The sequence below is a fragment of the Carassius auratus genome, chromosome 45 (assembly GCF_003368295.1).
Source record: "Carassius auratus strain Wakin chromosome 45, ASM336829v1, whole genome shotgun sequence".
Classification (NCBI taxonomy): domain Eukaryota; kingdom Metazoa; phylum Chordata; class Actinopteri; order Cypriniformes; family Cyprinidae; genus Carassius; species Carassius auratus.
In genome coordinates, this window is record NC_039287.1 from 1823186 (window position 1) to 1839682 (window position 16497).

General features: G+C 36.3%; 1 protein-coding gene across 2 annotated transcripts in view; it reads right to left on the reverse strand.

The window, feature by feature from the left end:
* The window catches only part of LOC113062845 (CD2-associated protein-like), a 38178-nt gene extending 21681 nt beyond the window's left edge, over positions 1-16497 (reverse strand). The window contains exons 1-3 of one of the 2 annotated variants that reach the window (XM_026232872.1): positions 16229-16497; positions 4750-4910; positions 866-1061 (exon numbers count right to left, since the gene is read on the reverse strand). In XM_026232872.1, the coding sequence (XP_026088657.1) occupies positions 866-1061; positions 4750-4910; positions 16229-16232 (361 nt within the window). In that variant the 5' untranslated portion in view covers positions 16233-16497. The remainder of the gene's footprint in view (positions 1-865; positions 1062-4749; positions 4911-16228) is intronic. The other variant, XM_026232871.1, reaches the window with a different exon arrangement.

A 16497-nucleotide genomic window follows, 5' to 3' on the forward strand; every position in this document is an offset into this window, starting at 1 on the left:
TGTTACACGTCCCTCAAAAACTCAACTGAGAAATCTTCCCCACTGTTAAATCTTCTACAGCTTGTGGACTGTGAGAAATGTCAGAAATGAGAAAAGCTTGAAATGAAAGCTGCACTGAGCAGAAGCTAAACCAAAAAATACGTTATTTCCTCAAGGGTACAATGCTATTAACCTGCACAGGAGCACAGAGGAAGAGAGTAACCACATTCCACTGCTATCACTGTTGTAGATGATTTGTTCAGCAGAAACCTTGAATGTTGGACGGCATCACGGTTGCTGTGTGTTCTGTGACAATGTTCCTATACAGCTGGAGAGGATCAAGTGGACTTCCTCTAAAATCTGAGACAGCCATACACTCAAGAATCAAGACAGAGGAAAAGAAAGCAGCTTTATGAGCAAATAAGAAAGCTACTGCTGCCCACTACAGGCCAAAGTGGTCATCTGCTATATCTGCTTCTTGTGCTAAACTCTCACCAGAACACTAAATGATTTTACCATATGCTGTACTATGGTTACCAATGATGCTTATTTCCACTAGACTAAATTGAACCACCACAATCTATTGACCGCATGGCCTTCATCCAAAGACATGTCAGTAAACATAATGTCAGCAAACTCAAACGCGCAAAATGATTTACGGGTAGAACGCATTTCTGATTGGCTACTTTTTCCACAGTGGCTAAAAAACGTGGGCTCCTTCATGACTACTATTTTTTTTTATTGTCGTTAATGAATCTTGGGCTGTCACAGAGACAGATGTGTGGTCTGTCAGGCAGTCGTCAAATTGTATGTGTGCGATTCTAAACAAAACAATGTTAAAGAAGAGATAAAAGCTGTTAGAATTTGAAATGAAAAAAAGACACACTCTTTTTTGAGGCACGGGGATGAGATTGGGGAGGCAAGCCAATTCCTCCTGCCGGGATGCCATAGGTACTGATCCTCTGTACCAGGCTCGCAACATTCCCTGATGCTCGCCGCTGTATTTGATTCTCGATTTTCACTTCCTTTTCTTTAGCCTCCTTTGACTCCTCTTTGGACTTTGGATCATCTTTTTTCACCTCCTTGATAAAAAAAAAAAAAAAAAGAAATTTCAAATATAAAATCATATATAATAGCAGTATGGCAATTCATACATCATGTTAGGAGTAATTTTATACCACAGACACAAATATTTTTTTTTACTGGAAATTTAAATAAAAATGCTTTATATATAAAATGATAATATGACTCCGCCTATTTTTGGAAAATCCAGTTGACGAAACACTGTACAAATGAAAGGTAATACATCATTATTTAATTATTTTAACAGTTTATTTGAAACATAAAGTATGGTATAAATAGTGTGGTGTCAATTATTTAGCAAAATCTGTTTGACAAATAAATATTTTCAGTAATACAATGAATAAATCAGAATTTAAGGCTAAGTTTACACAACAGCGATGTAGTCAAAACCGAAACATTTTCCCTTGTATTTTTAAAAAGTTTCACGTATACACGGTGATGTTTTCAAAAGATTTGCGATTACATGTGTCCACGAAAACGGCCAAAAACGCTGTATTATGTATGCTAGGCCAGTAGTTGGCACTGTAACCTTGTTAGTAAACAGCATAGAGGTGTTCCAATCGGCCGATCGTTAATGCGCATCTCGTCAGTAAAGCCGGTTCTCTAATCAGCTGTTAATTCCATCAGGTGCGTGATTTCACATAGAGCAGCTGTTCCTACACAGAGCCGTTGTTAACTGAGATGATGCACCAAAAAACGCTGAAAATGAAGTGGATTTGCGCATCTTCTCTATTAACAACGGCTCTGTGTAGTAACAGCTGCTCTATGTGAAATCACGCACCTGATGGAATTAACCGCTGATTAGAGAACCGGCTTTACTGACGAGATGCGCATAACGATCGGCCGATCGTGATCGGAGCACCCCTAAAACAGCACCTGTAGGGAAGTGACGATTATGTGTTGTATATGTTGCGTCTCCGTTGTTTGTTATAATATTGGTGAAGTAAATCCACATTTTGCTGAAGAAGCGTTAGCAAACTCTTGAGCAGCAACAACAGTAAGTTACCATATAGTACACCATTGTTGTGCATGTTTGTTTGCGCTTGCCTTTGAAATCGACACGTACTGTGCATGTCTACATACTGTACCTAACATACATACATACATGCCTAACATAACTACCTAACTACGCACTGACATCTCAGTTTTCAAAAACTCCCATATTGGGTATTTACACGGAAATGTTAACGTGGCATTTTTTTTTTTTTTTTGAAACCTGTTTTAAAAGATATTTTTCATTCCCCAAACGTTTTGTCGTGCAAACGAACAGGCAAAACTCATAAAAAGTTTCCCATTTTTGGCTGAAAAGGCTGTCATGTAAACATGAACAATGGAAATGTCTGAGAGAATTCAACATCTACAAACCAAACAGCAACTGTACGTTTTCGTTTATTTTACCATGAATGCATGAAATCCATGTTGTTAACATTCTACATTTACATTCTTCATACTCACATCCTGTAAAACTCCAGAGAAACCACCAACTAGCACCTACTTTCACAGTTTCCAAACACATGTAAATTCACCAACACCAGAGCCTCCCTCACACATTCAGAAAAAGGTGGGAAGAGAAAGAGAAGAGAAACGAAAGAGTGATAAAAACTCCAGCAACTTCAACAGCTGTTCTCATACACCCTGAGACTCAACTAGTTGAAACTTGCTCTGTGCCTCTCTTTTTCAAATGTAGCTATCTCTACTATGCTTTGTTCTAAAAAGCATATGGACATTAAAGGGTCTGATGTATAACACTCAATGCTATGAACAAGAAAAAAGATTCATTTATTACATGTATTACACCAATGTAGGGATAAATTCAGCAATTAATTAAGAATCGTTTTAATTTCTTGAACTTTACGCAAGGTATCAATTAGAACGTAATGAAGTAGAATTAAAGTTGAATTAAATTTATTTTACAATTTCAAGTGGGTTTTAAATAAAATTTCTCCATATAAATTACCAATAAACATGTCAGTAAAAAAACAATAAATTTCAGACACTTGAAATTATTTAAAGTACTGTATGTGCAGTGATTGTATGGTGAAATCAAAATATGTTACTTAAAATTAGAATTAACAGGAATTCAAAGGTTAATAAATTAATTATAAATAAATCATGCAATCATTTATTTCAACTTTAAATCAATTTAATGGAAAATTTGTTTAAAATATTGTTTAAATCATTCATGCAATTCCATTTGGTGAACCTAGTGGCACAATATACATTAATCAACTTAAAATAATATAAACAACAACAACTAAATTAAATAACTTAAACTGCATTTGCTATGCAAATCTCAGAACACTTTGCATTTGCTTTATTTAGTCTACATTAATCTCATCCAACCAAAAAACTACCATGGTTTTTTTGGAACATGCTACTATGTTGTTTTTGGTTGATAACATGACATTATTTGAAGTACACTTTAATCCTATGGTGATGATTCAATGCTATGTAATACATCAAAGTACCATAGCATTTTCAAAGCACTGCCTAGACTGCATAGACAGGGTTTGGGTTTGAGAGAAAGGCATGTGGAGTGGCGCTCTTTTTTTCCTGGCAGCCCCGGTGCAGAATGGAGAATGCCAGAGTCTACATCCGCTCCAAACTTCCTGAATGAAAAGCTGACAAAGAAATTCCTTTTTGAAACTCCCCGCTTAATAACTAATTTGAGGTCAGATTTCCTAACCTTTTAAAGCTCCTGGTTTTCTTAAAATATAAACACAAATAAACTGACAATGAACTGATAAGCTGCTACTAAATATTGTAGACACTTAATTTTCTGTAAAGTTCCTTTGCAACAATTTGTATCACAAAAAGCGCTATGCAAATAAACTTGAACTGAAATAAACAAACTATATACTAAAGTACTCTTACAGACAGAAATGTCTAGGGTTTATTTCAGTGGGTTTTGTGATGCATCTAGAGCACATGATCTTCACATGTGCAGAGAAGACACTCCTATCTTAGTAAAAACGATACTAATCATGTCTGAACCAGTACATGAAATTACATATGTCTTCGGTTAAAGTGTAAAATCACAAAAATAAAACTGAAAAAATAAATATATAAAAATAACTTTTCTGGCTATGGTTTTCCTGTAGGTGACTTTTCAATCCTGTGCTATGTGTGATCTGTCTGGTGATTCAGTAAAACAGGCAATCAAACCCAGTGCCACGTTATGAGAAACTGAATGAATAGAAAACCACCTAAAGACATAACATTACCAGTAACATGTCTTCCAGACACAACAAGCTCAAGATCTTATTTAGCTACAAACTGACTGACAGACAAACTAAAATGAGCTCCTTACCTGCTCAATTTCCATGTTCTTGTCCTGACTATCAAGTGCTGACTATCAAATTTTTCCAGGATCAAAGTTCAGTTAAGGGAGTGGAAGATTCCCTCACACCCTACTAAAGGATCTCCGAAAGGAAGCAAAAGCAATAATTTCCTGCCTTTGACAAGATTTGCCATTACAACTGACTTTAATGTGGTTTTTCTCAAGCGGCCTCAGGAACAATTCAAAACACTAATTAAGAGGTACACAAACTGAAGATGAGATTGCAATACTTGCAATATTGCAATCCTTCCTTTCTGTTAACTCTTTTGGCCAACTACAACTACTCCAACTACAAATTACATAAAAAAAAAAAAAAAAAAAAAAAAAAAAAAAAATCCTGAAATTACCTTTACAAAGTTGTCCGGGAAAAGGCCTCGTTTCCCGTTGAGGTCTCCTTCCATCCATCCCTCTTCCTCAATTCGTCGCACGTTTTTGATCACATCTCCGAGCCTGAGGGTCAACTCATCTTCTTGGAGGGCTTCATACTCATACTCCACCACCACCTCGACTGCAAGGAGAAAACACAGTCATCCTGAGACTGTGATCTGCTAAAGGCTGTTCGTGACACGATGACACATATATTTAAAGGGTTAGTTCAGCCAAAAATGAAAATTAAGCCATAAATTACTCACCCTGAAGTCATCCTAGGTGTATATGATTTTCTTTCAGCTCTGGTGGGTGAACTCAGAGGACTTCTATAGCTAATTGATGCATGTTTGTAAGAAAATTATCCATATTCAAAACGTTAAAATTACTTTAATCTAGCTTGCGCTCACAGTTGTAAATGAAGCAGTTCCGGGGGAATGACGTATGAGGTCAGCTTTGCGTGAATGCGCCGCTCAGAAGTAACGCACGTGGAAACGCAGCGGAGAGATTAAAACAAAACAACGGTCACTTATTATAAGTACAAAACGAGGATTTGTAAAGAATGTTGGAGGATTTTTATATAAGCCAAGAGGATTTTCCTTTGCTAAATTAAGGAAACTTTGCTTCCTTTGCTCCTGTTAACAAACGTTAGTTTTCACGAGACTCACCGGCGCATGTGCAACGCTGACCTCATACGTCATTCTCCCCAGAACTGCTGCTTCCGTTTTACAACAGTGAGCACAAAGTAGATTAAAGTGATTATTACATTTTGAACATGGATTTTAGCTACAGAAGGACTTTATTCACCCCCCAGAGCCATATGAGACACTTTTTTTTAATGGATGAGCTTTTTATTAAACTTCTCATGGAAAGATGAAGTGCAACACTCGCTAAGTTGCATCAAACTGCTTGAAAGATCAAAGACAATTTTTTAAATAACTTTGACTGGATTCGTATGAAAAAAGAAAGCCATATACACCTAGGATGACTTCAAGGTAGTGTTGTCACGGTGCCAAAATTTCAGTATTCGGTACCGATACCAGTGAAAATCCACGGTTCTCGGTACCAATTTCGGTACCAAAGCAAAACAAAAAAATATTCTAATTAAAAGAACAAACACTTTTTATCACTAAAAATAAAACCAATGCTATTATTTACACTTATTTACAATTATGTAAGGTTTTTGTAAGTTGTAAGTTTTTCTACAAGTAATATAATTATGAAAAACAGTAAACAAGTTTCACCAAAATTTAATTTGTCTTTTCATTAATTATTTTTTTAATAAATAAAGGGGATTTGCTATTAAAATTTAAACATGGAAGAAATATTGTGTGATTTATTTCTTTAAAAAATAAAGTTTTATTAATTTTTTCAACAGTAGTAGCAGTATCACATGTCAGTCTCACAACTGACAAGCTACGCAATATCGTGTTCATTATCGAAGGCGATTCATCTGCGATAAACGTGATATTGCTTAGCTTGTCAGTGATCTACGGCTCTGTCTATTAAATGCTGCTCCATTTAAAAGCAGGTGATTGGGATTTAGCGGTAATCAGGGAACCAGATTTACTGACTAGATGTGCATGATCATATCGTTCGATATATAACCCAGCCCTAATTTATATGACTTGGCCTCCATCTTCTCCAAAAATCACCATAAAGGTATGACGCATTTCGAATTGTATGTTGTTAGAAGTACTGACTAATTATAATTTTCTTGAATTTTTTTCTCACTTCTGATCATATACATGCTTACAACGTGTTGAAAATTTAATGTGTTGTGGAATTTACAATATTGCTATTTCAAACTCATGTTATCATTTTTATTTTTTGTGTTAGTAATGCAAGTATTAACGTTAAAGGGCCAAAAACGCACAGCTTATAGACAATGTTTAGTCAAATATAAGTTTGTTCACAAGGACATATCATTTCCAAACCAAGAAGAGCACTTCAAGCACTTTTATAATGACTTCGGAATGACCATTTCCAATTAAAGTGGTGTCCATCAAGTTTCAGGCAAACAAAAACAACAATGTCTAAGCGATGTGCATTTCCTCTGCTACCAATCACTACCACAGACACCCAGACACAAACATCTCCCAACCATTTCCAGAGTTTTTGGAAATTGGCCCATGTTAGACAATGCCTTAGGAAAAGTGCTAAATCTGGCTGTGAGAGTCTGAGAAGAATGTGATCAGCTGCATACGCACACAGCACTTCTGTTGACAAAGGTTATTTACACAGCTATGCCAGACATAGCAGAAACTTCTCATGGAAAACACAGGGAAGAGGTCAGCGTGTTTGACAGGATCTCATCCCCACCTTATCTGGTTATGTCTGTGTACAGTATTTCTACAAACAAGTATGTGACAGTTGTAATCATCAAACAGAATTGCATGTACAGCCCGCACAGTTTCTGGGGAATTCTTTTGGTAGCATCTGTTGAGAGATGCAAAATAAACCAGTTTAGGCCAACATGATGAGGAAAAATCTGTTATACCTCTTTCACACTGATTTTATCGGCGTAATGAAGGTCACTTGTAGCTGCTGGATTTCCTATTGTTATCGTGTGCTGTGTAACTCATCATAGTTTTGAAAACCTGAATCCAAATTAGTTTCATTGGCGGTTAAGAAATATGATCTGGTTTTGATTTGGGTTTTGACATGGAAGCAATTTTCTTGCTCCTAAACCTGGATGCATACAAAATGCAGAAGTGTATATTAGAGTATAATAAAGCTGTCGCAATATCCTATTTTCACTACATGATTATTGTGGCCAGAAGAATTCACAACAATATTATTATTGTATTAGGGCTGTCAGTAGATTAACTATAACTTGCTACAATAAACTCCTAATTTGCTGCTTAATAAGAGTTGGTAAAGTAGTTGGTAAGTTTAGGTATGTGGTAGGATTAAGGGATCTATAATATTACCATGCAGAATAAGGCATCAACATGTGCTTTTAAAGTACTAATAAACAACCATTATGCTAGTAATATGCATGTTAATAAGCAACTAGTCCAAAGTGAAAATATGTTGGCAGACATTAAGCTGCATTCACACAAGGCTCTGATTCTGGAAACTACCCAGAACTACCAAATTCGATTCCAGCATTAGACCCTAGTAACATTACCAGGATAGGGAAAGCCCTAGCAGGGTGTGAATAATCCAAAAAAATTCACAATATGCTACAACAGTTTTCTATTTTTTATGGAAACTCTGTGAAAAAAAGCTATATATAAAAGTTACATCGCTCAAATTTCATACTTCATTTGCATCTTACACAGCTACACTTGACTAAAGGATCTCATAAGGGACAGATGGCACAAGGTCAAGAATCTTACAGCTCTCTGGGAAGTAAAGTTTAGACAATAGATAACCAAGTACCCAGCTCAAACCTTTATGAGCAAATGCCAAACCGTGTTCCATCATCCCTCCTCTTAGATGGAAATCTTTGGCCACTGTCTGTTTTTAACACTGTGTGAAAACAGTCATTGTCTCTTCCTCTTCTTGTTGATGCAGTTTGCAAAAGACAAAGTTACATACAGTATAATGTCAAACCACCATAAATTGTGGCTAGTTGGTTTTGCTTCCAATGTAGCCTTGACCACATTTCCATATGGGGGGAGAACTTCCAAATTAAGATGAACTCCAAATGAACTCACTCAAAAAGCATCTTAATCACATCATCGAGTATTTAAAATGCATATATTTTATGTTGTATGTTGTACTCTTATTGCAAAGAACACCGGTCAGTTTTGAAATGCATAGGCTAACTGAGGTCAAGATTTTGGAAACTGAAAGTGTCTAGTAAAACAACAATATGGCTGCTTCGTGTATCCCATGTTTCAAGGGCAGTTTGCTGACTTAGCCTCTCTGCTTTCGCCTGCCGAAGCATTCTGATTTAAAAGAAAGCTTTGCAGAAATTGACATAATGACATAGTTGGCCGACTTGGCATGAGTGTCAGGAGCAGATCTCAAGCCTGTGACTCTGCTTTCATTTGCTCTTATTCCCCACGCCGCCATTTAGAAAAGAAAACGGATTAGGTCATTTACTTCTATGCGTTCTGATTGCCAAATTCTCTTAAAGTTTTGCTTACAACACTATTCAAAAGTTGCCAGCTTACAGGAATAAACCGGGTCAGTGAAGTAACACAAAAGCCTAAAGAGAGAAGGAAATAATTATGGCCTTGAGTCCAAGAACCGAGGCATTAAAGGACTGTTTATGTTTTATCCAACAAGTAAAAAAATCTCTGAAATTACCTCTCAAACTAATTTCCATAGGTGGAGCTGAAGATAGTGGCTCCTTGTTTATTCCTGACTCTAGAAACTGAAAAAAGAGCTGAGAAACAAGAGCTAGAAAGCTTTCACTTTATAGTTCTTAAGGAACAGTTCATTAATTAATGAAAATTATTATTATCTATTATTTTCACAATTTTTAAAAAACTAATCTTCACATCGGTTTTTCTTCAGTTTGTTTTATGTTCCATGAAAATAAAAAACAACTGTATATGGGGTTAGAACAACATGAGCAAATATTACTTTATTATTTCACAATATTATAATTTTTTTATATTTAATTTGGGTGAACGATTCCCTGAAATTACAGTCTGGCAATGCAAATTATGATAACTTTGATCATTAGCATCTTTAGGTCATTTAACACAATGTCTATAATCCTGTTTTTTTGTTTTTCTTACCATTTTCCAGAATTTTAATAAACCATCTGATGCATAATGCACATAGAAGAGTTGTCAGAAGTTTGCGATATTTACAATTCATTTGTGTCTGTTCAACTTTTCATAGACTACTGACCACTTGGACATTGCTACCTTACTCCAGTATTATTAATTTATGAAAAACCATGAAAAAAAAATAATTTATCTCTATTTTAGTATAATTTATTTATTTTTTTTCAAATCTACAGTGCTAAAAAGTCAGTCCCTCCCTGGCATGTACACTCTTTGTTTTCTGAGTTTGACATTTTCAAGACTTTCAATGTTATCTGTACAACCTTTCTGTACCTGACATATGTGTATAAAAATAATGAATGAAATAAACAAGCACAACTGGTTGATTACTTAACATTCATGTCAGAACAAATGGGAGGCTCTTGGGCTGGTGTTTGTGTCTATAGTCAAAAAGTCTGACTATGCAAGACTAATTAGACACAGAACAATGACTCCACAGTAAATTCTAGCAGTGATTCTAAAACGTCCTTGATTCAATCTGAACATTAATAAGAGTTGCATGAAGATGCTCTATTTAAAAAAAAAACAAATGCTGTTAACAACCTCAAAATTAGACAGAAAAAAAAATATTCAGAGCATATGTTCACTGTAGAAGCGCAAGCCAGGCGAGTCATGTGTGCCGTGAATCGGAGAGAGAGGTCAAACGTTAAATAGGTCAATGGTTTAATAAAATAAAATTACTACACTAAACAAAATCAATATGTGACTGGAGTTTGGAGGAAATAGAGCAACTAATATGGCACATTACATTTTAATCTAACCTCACAGCAGTGCCCTCAAGCAGTTTGGATTGAGCGAATCAAGACCCTTGGTTGACACACACACACACACACTAAATAAACTAGTACTCATTTAAAGATTTGAACTTTACACAGGAAGGAATACTTAGACCAACCAGAAAGGAAGTTCCTGCAGAACTTCAAGAAAGAGGGTTTTTCCAACATACATGAGGCAGGTGTGAAAGCAAAAATTATGAGGGCCTTTTGACTAGAGAGAAATGATGGCGACAGCTTTCAAGATCTTGAACAAGTTTTTCTTTCTTTCATTTTTTTTTTTTTTGGAAAGGACCATTATTTTGTCTACATTTTTGAGCTAACCTGCTCCTCCTCAAAGTCATTCAAGAAGCGGCATCATTTTTGGGTTCTCCAAGCAAAACTTTTTCTTAGGGTGCTATCACATCTCTAGTTCGGGTTATTTGGTCTGAACCAAGGGCAAACAATTATACATTGTAGCATTTTTCAGCTTTTTTGGCTCCTTTTCACACCACACTGATCGCTTTGGTCCAAACCAGTTGAAACAAAACCAAAATGCAGTCACATGACAACATCCACATCACTCTTTGGCCATGACGTATTTCCTAAACTGCTTTTCGATTGGTCAGAATTTACACGCGGGAAAATTCCAAAATAAGAGGAAAAGAAAGCAAACAACACTGAGACAACACAACTATGGAGAGACGACTGGGTGAGCTGGTTTTGTCCCTGGCCATAATCTATTACATTGTTTGTATACATCGCAAACAATACATTTCTATAATAAAGTGCGGATACGGCTTGAAAACAGTGTTCTACTGCACTGCAAACGGCCAGCGGGCATCGTTCGTAACTTCAAGCGGAGGCGTGCATTAATTCTTCTTAACTCTGACATGCTCATGGTCATCTCACCAAATTTCTATGAGGCTCCGCACCCTTACTACTCCAAGTTTTTCCTCGAGCTGCCATGCTAAAGTGCAAACTGTCAACAAACACTTCCTCATCCTATAATCCACAGCGCAGCTGAATATGGCAGCTGGTTTAGTCCAAAAATGATCAGTACTTTTTGCAGTTGGGTCTGTTCGAGGTCGGATCACGTTCTCACCACAAACGAACCACTCCAGAGTTTGTTTGAAAGCAGTAATCACACTCACCAAAGGTGGACCAAACAAGCGTACCGAGACCTGCTTGAAGAGGTGGTCTTGTTTGGTCCACCTTTGGGGTGCACCCGAGTGTGATTACTGCTTTCACACCTGCCCAAAAGAACTGCACCAAAGGGGGAAACGAACTCTTGTACGATTCAACTGAACTAAATGAGGCAGGTGTGAAAGCACCCTTAGGTTCAGAGTTCCACAGTTTAGACCACAGAGAAAATCTGGGATTCCTAATCATGTCAGTCAAACACAATCAAACATAAGATTATTAAAGTCCTTTCTTTAAAATCACTTGACAAAATATCTAGAAGTACAGTAGTCAGCATGTAGGGAGAGGCTGCTGAAATTCCTCACATATTTTCAACCTTTCGCATGATGTTAAGAGCTGTGTTTGACATGATGACAGAACAGGTTCTATTTTTGTTTTCTATAAAAATACTGAGTTATTATTTTCATGCATCGGTTATTATTATTAATAGGCCTTCACTATGACATCTGCACTCTTGTGATGTGGAAGGAACACAGGAAGGAATAAAAAGTTCTAGCTCTAATTAGACTCAATTATTTACTGAATCAATCAGAGCATTTTTTTTTTTTTTTTTCACTGAACTCAAAATTAAAAGATTTTGGTTTAGAAATGACTTTGGACTTGAACGGAGGAATTAACACAATTATATCTAATGCTGTAGTATTGAAGAGATGTTCTGTTAATAAAGAAATCTTTTTTTTTTTTTTGCTCATTTGAAAAATGATTTGATCTGTGACTCAAAGTATGGAATATGATCCAAACCGTGAATTGAGTGATCTGTTGCACCCCTACTATCTTGACTAGTTGTGTGAAGGAAAAATCAAATCACAGAAGTTTTTGATCATGCTGATTTGTCCGCAGTGAAGTTCAGCTGATGTCTCTTTTATTCAAGCTAGATACATTTATTTTGCGCTACCAAAATCTGGAGAATGCAACCTACACAGATTATGAAGCGCACTGCTAATCACATAAAAGTTTTTAGGCCACCCTTTAATTGTTAAACAACATGACAAGGCCATCTGTAGAGCAGATTCGCACATGAGGGGAAAACAGATCAGTGTTTAAGATCCACACTGAAACCAGAGATCAGTCTGAAATATTCACCTATTGTCATTTTGCATTGTTTCCAACACATAGACTTGGGCGGGCAGCCCATGTAAATTAAAGGGCTCCTATTATGCTTTTTTACTTTTTAAATTTTAGACAGTACTGTGTAGTGTGTATGTTTGGGCAAAAAAAGATCTATGAAGTTACAAATCCCAAAGTCCACTCCAAAGGTAGATTTTTAATTTTTCAAGAACTATAATGAACGGCTCGTTTGGACTACAGCGTTGAAAAAAATTCCGGCCTACAGAAATTCAAAAGGTTGCGCAACTCTCTACATTGCGAGTAAATCACTCACATATAAGACTAAACCTTTACTCTGGGCGACTAAATGATGTCTAATATTAGCCAATGGCTAATCAATTCTCAGATTTTACTCGCCAGTGTGTGAGTTGGAGGATAACTATAAGTTTAGCTCAGATAAATGTTCACTCGAACACTCTCTGACTGAGTGCTTTAGAGTTTCTCTCTCCTTCAGGTGATCTGTGATAATTCTCACTTCATCTCAATGGAGGCACAGGCTGGAGAGAACGGTATTTTAATAATGTAAATTATATGAAAAATAATGCATATTTAAAAAACAAGCATGAGAGCATGTTCCAGTACACCCCCAAAACAAAATCAAGACTTTGTAAAAGAGCATAATAGGACCCCTTTAACGGCAGCCCAAGTATATTTGGAGAAACATTTTTGCTTTTATTATTTTTATCCACTAATACTTATTTTTTTATCTGCCATCCGCAGTCGATTAACTTGTGCAAAAACTCCGCTCGCTCAACATGTTTTGTATCTGCTCATTATGTGTGCGATACAGCCTATTGACAATTAAACTTCAAAAGGCTATGATTTCATAAAATAATTTTTTTTTAAATAAAATAAAACAAGAGCGCTACACGTTACAGTGTCACAAGGCATTACAGGCTCACACAGCTGCACTTCAGACTGCTTCAAAGTGATTCTCAATCAATGAATAGCACACATTTATGCCAATCGATTGTTCATGAACTTGATTTGATGAATTATAATAATGTCCCGCATTACTTGTTTGCATATTTTATCTCTCATCTAATGGATCAGCCCGCAAGAGTACAGACATGCATTTCAAATGTTGTTAAATTGTTTATTATTAAACGTCAGACATTAATTAATACAAATTTTCTGGGCATTACTGGTATTCATTTTGGTTACACAATAAATTGTATTTAATTTAATTTCCATTTAATTCATAGTAAACTATAGTAGTTTCTAGCTGGGATGCTTACCCACAGGAAGAAAAGTAATTATTTGACACATATTATTCAATATATTTTACCAGTACCAGTAAAATAAATATCCCATTCACTGAGAAAGACAAACTATGATAAAGCAAGGTGAACTCTACCATTTAAATGTTGTAATTTTGCATAATTTACAATGCATAATATGAATATGTAATTACATGTAATAGTAAGCTATGTAATTAATATGAATTTCAATAAATAAAAATACTGTTTAATGTCACACATTATTTGTTATAGGCCACATGTAGTAGACCATTTTTGTGCCGTGGGTAATAAGGCCGCCAGTATATTTCAAACCTGTGAGAAGCACGGTTTTGACTGAACTGATTTTGTTTGAAGTCAAAGACGCGACATGATCAAGCAATGTCCAATCACACCTGAGTAAACTACACTTATTACTCTAACACATTTCCATACTTCCTGATGGGTTCAGATTCCAATCCAGCGCTTACATAACTCTGGAACATGATGACAACATGATGAATTACTATCGAGAGGGGGAGGCCCTCAAGGCCACGAATGCAACCTGTCTGCCAGCCGGCCGGCAGCCCACGCCACACATTTACTCTAACCTACAGCTGGGAAAACAAATGACCATTATGCCCCATCATGTAACTTGTATCTTAAAAACCAAAACATTTCCTCTGAACTTTTTCCTTTCAGCCTTAGTGCTTTTGTTCACAACCAAAAGAAAATAAGAACACATTTAACACATCTTCCACTCAAGTATGCATCTTGAGGAGGTTGTGTTTGAGATTTAAAAACTCTCCCTACAAGTGTTATACTATTAAGACCCATAATTTGGATAATCCCATGGATGACAAAAAAAGTTCTAAGAGAGTTTTGTGAAAAGCCATATTTACCAGTCACAAAAAAAATATGCTTCTGAAAATGGAATACGTTTCTGGCTAATAGCAATAAAAGCATGAGCCAAAGGCTTGGTCACCCGACATAGAACGTAACGGGGGAACTATGATGTCAGATTCCGGAAGTGTAATTTGCCGCAGGTTTTTTCAAGATTGGCCTGTGGTTTTATAATGGGGTTTTTCACTTTATGAGTAAAATAAAACCTGTGGTAAAGGTAAATTGACAATACTTTTACAATACTTGTTTTAAAATGCAAACTCCACAGACTCACAGCCCTAAGATACGCAACTACTTCTTAAAAACATAAGTTTTAAAAAATTAACATAACTGATTAAAAATTTTTTTGGGTATGGATGTGTGTAAGTCACATAGTAGAACAAAACCTCAAAGTATCGTCAAGTTATGTTTACCACAGGCTTTATTTTTTTTCTCATAAATGGAAGAACTCCATAGGAAAATCTCGAAGGAACCCATGGCAAATTACACTTCCGGATTCTGACATCATAGTTCCCCCACTCTATTCCAGTAGTACAGTAAAAATAACTGCAAATAAGAAAACACAGTGAGTACATTAATGGTCAACAACCTGAAATCGAGAGGAGTAAATATGGAAATGAAGCTCCCAAAAGAGGATTTGCAGACAATTCATGCCATTTACACTTTATTCAAAAACCAGCGCAGTCCTGCTCAAGAGCATGACAGTGCAAAACAGGTACAAACCTAACGTTTTCCACTAGAACATTTGTTTACCTAATAACTGCCTAACTTCTAGCAAGGGAGGTGCTTTTTTTCCTATTAAAGGCACAGTCAACTTAAATGTGCACTCTGTAAGGTTTTATTAGTCTTTAGTTGGCTTTTATTCATCTTATTATTAGTTTTGGAATTGACACTGAAAAGATTATTACTGACGTTATTAATAACAGTAGTAAATCAGGTAATCGCACAGCGTGTTGTGACGTAAACATGACGTCGCCCATAAGGGGGCGACCCGCTTGGTGTTAAACAAAACTGATTTTTTCTAGAAAACTGACATGGTTTGAACTCTCCATCGTATTGGAGTGCATATCATCGTAATGTGATCTGTCAAAAGTGCGTTTTATTTCTTGACTTATAAAATATCAGTAAGTTACACCTTTAAGGGGGCTTCCTTGGAATTAAGCCACTAACGTTAGTACAAACTGCTTAAAAACCAATCTAACAACGTCAAAGCCACTTACATCCAAAAGGTAAACAATAATAATCTAGTAGCAGAACAGGGAGTCATTGGTCTTGACGCAAAACGCCTGGAATTTACTGGTTTGGACAAGTCAAGCCAGTTTACGACACAAATATTCATCTGATGATCACACTTTTTTCTTCTTTATTCAACTTGGATACAGTTTCTGTTTTTAAAATGACGCTAAAGTGACTCGATCGCGGTGTTTCAGTGGAAAATAAACGCGAAATGACACTGTAACAGATCCATAAGAAGCGAGTTGAATCAAAGTCCCTTTAAGGCATTCTATAGTTTTTGGTTGAACTCACCCATACTGTCCTTCGATACGAAAGCGTCTTGATCTGATGTCTACAATCTGCCGTCCTGGTAGCTGATGGTAGCTAGCAGGCTGGATGCTAGCGGTAAATCCTACTTATGCGTGGAATCGTGAGGGAGAAGTGCTTGTTAGAGTGTTTATTTGCGCTACAAATCCATTCGACTTGGTTTTGTTGTCGGCCTGTTGTTTAAGTATGAGGTATGATTCTTGAGAGTACTGTGCAGGAAGTTATCCCGAAGTCTCCACCTTTCTTAGATTTAC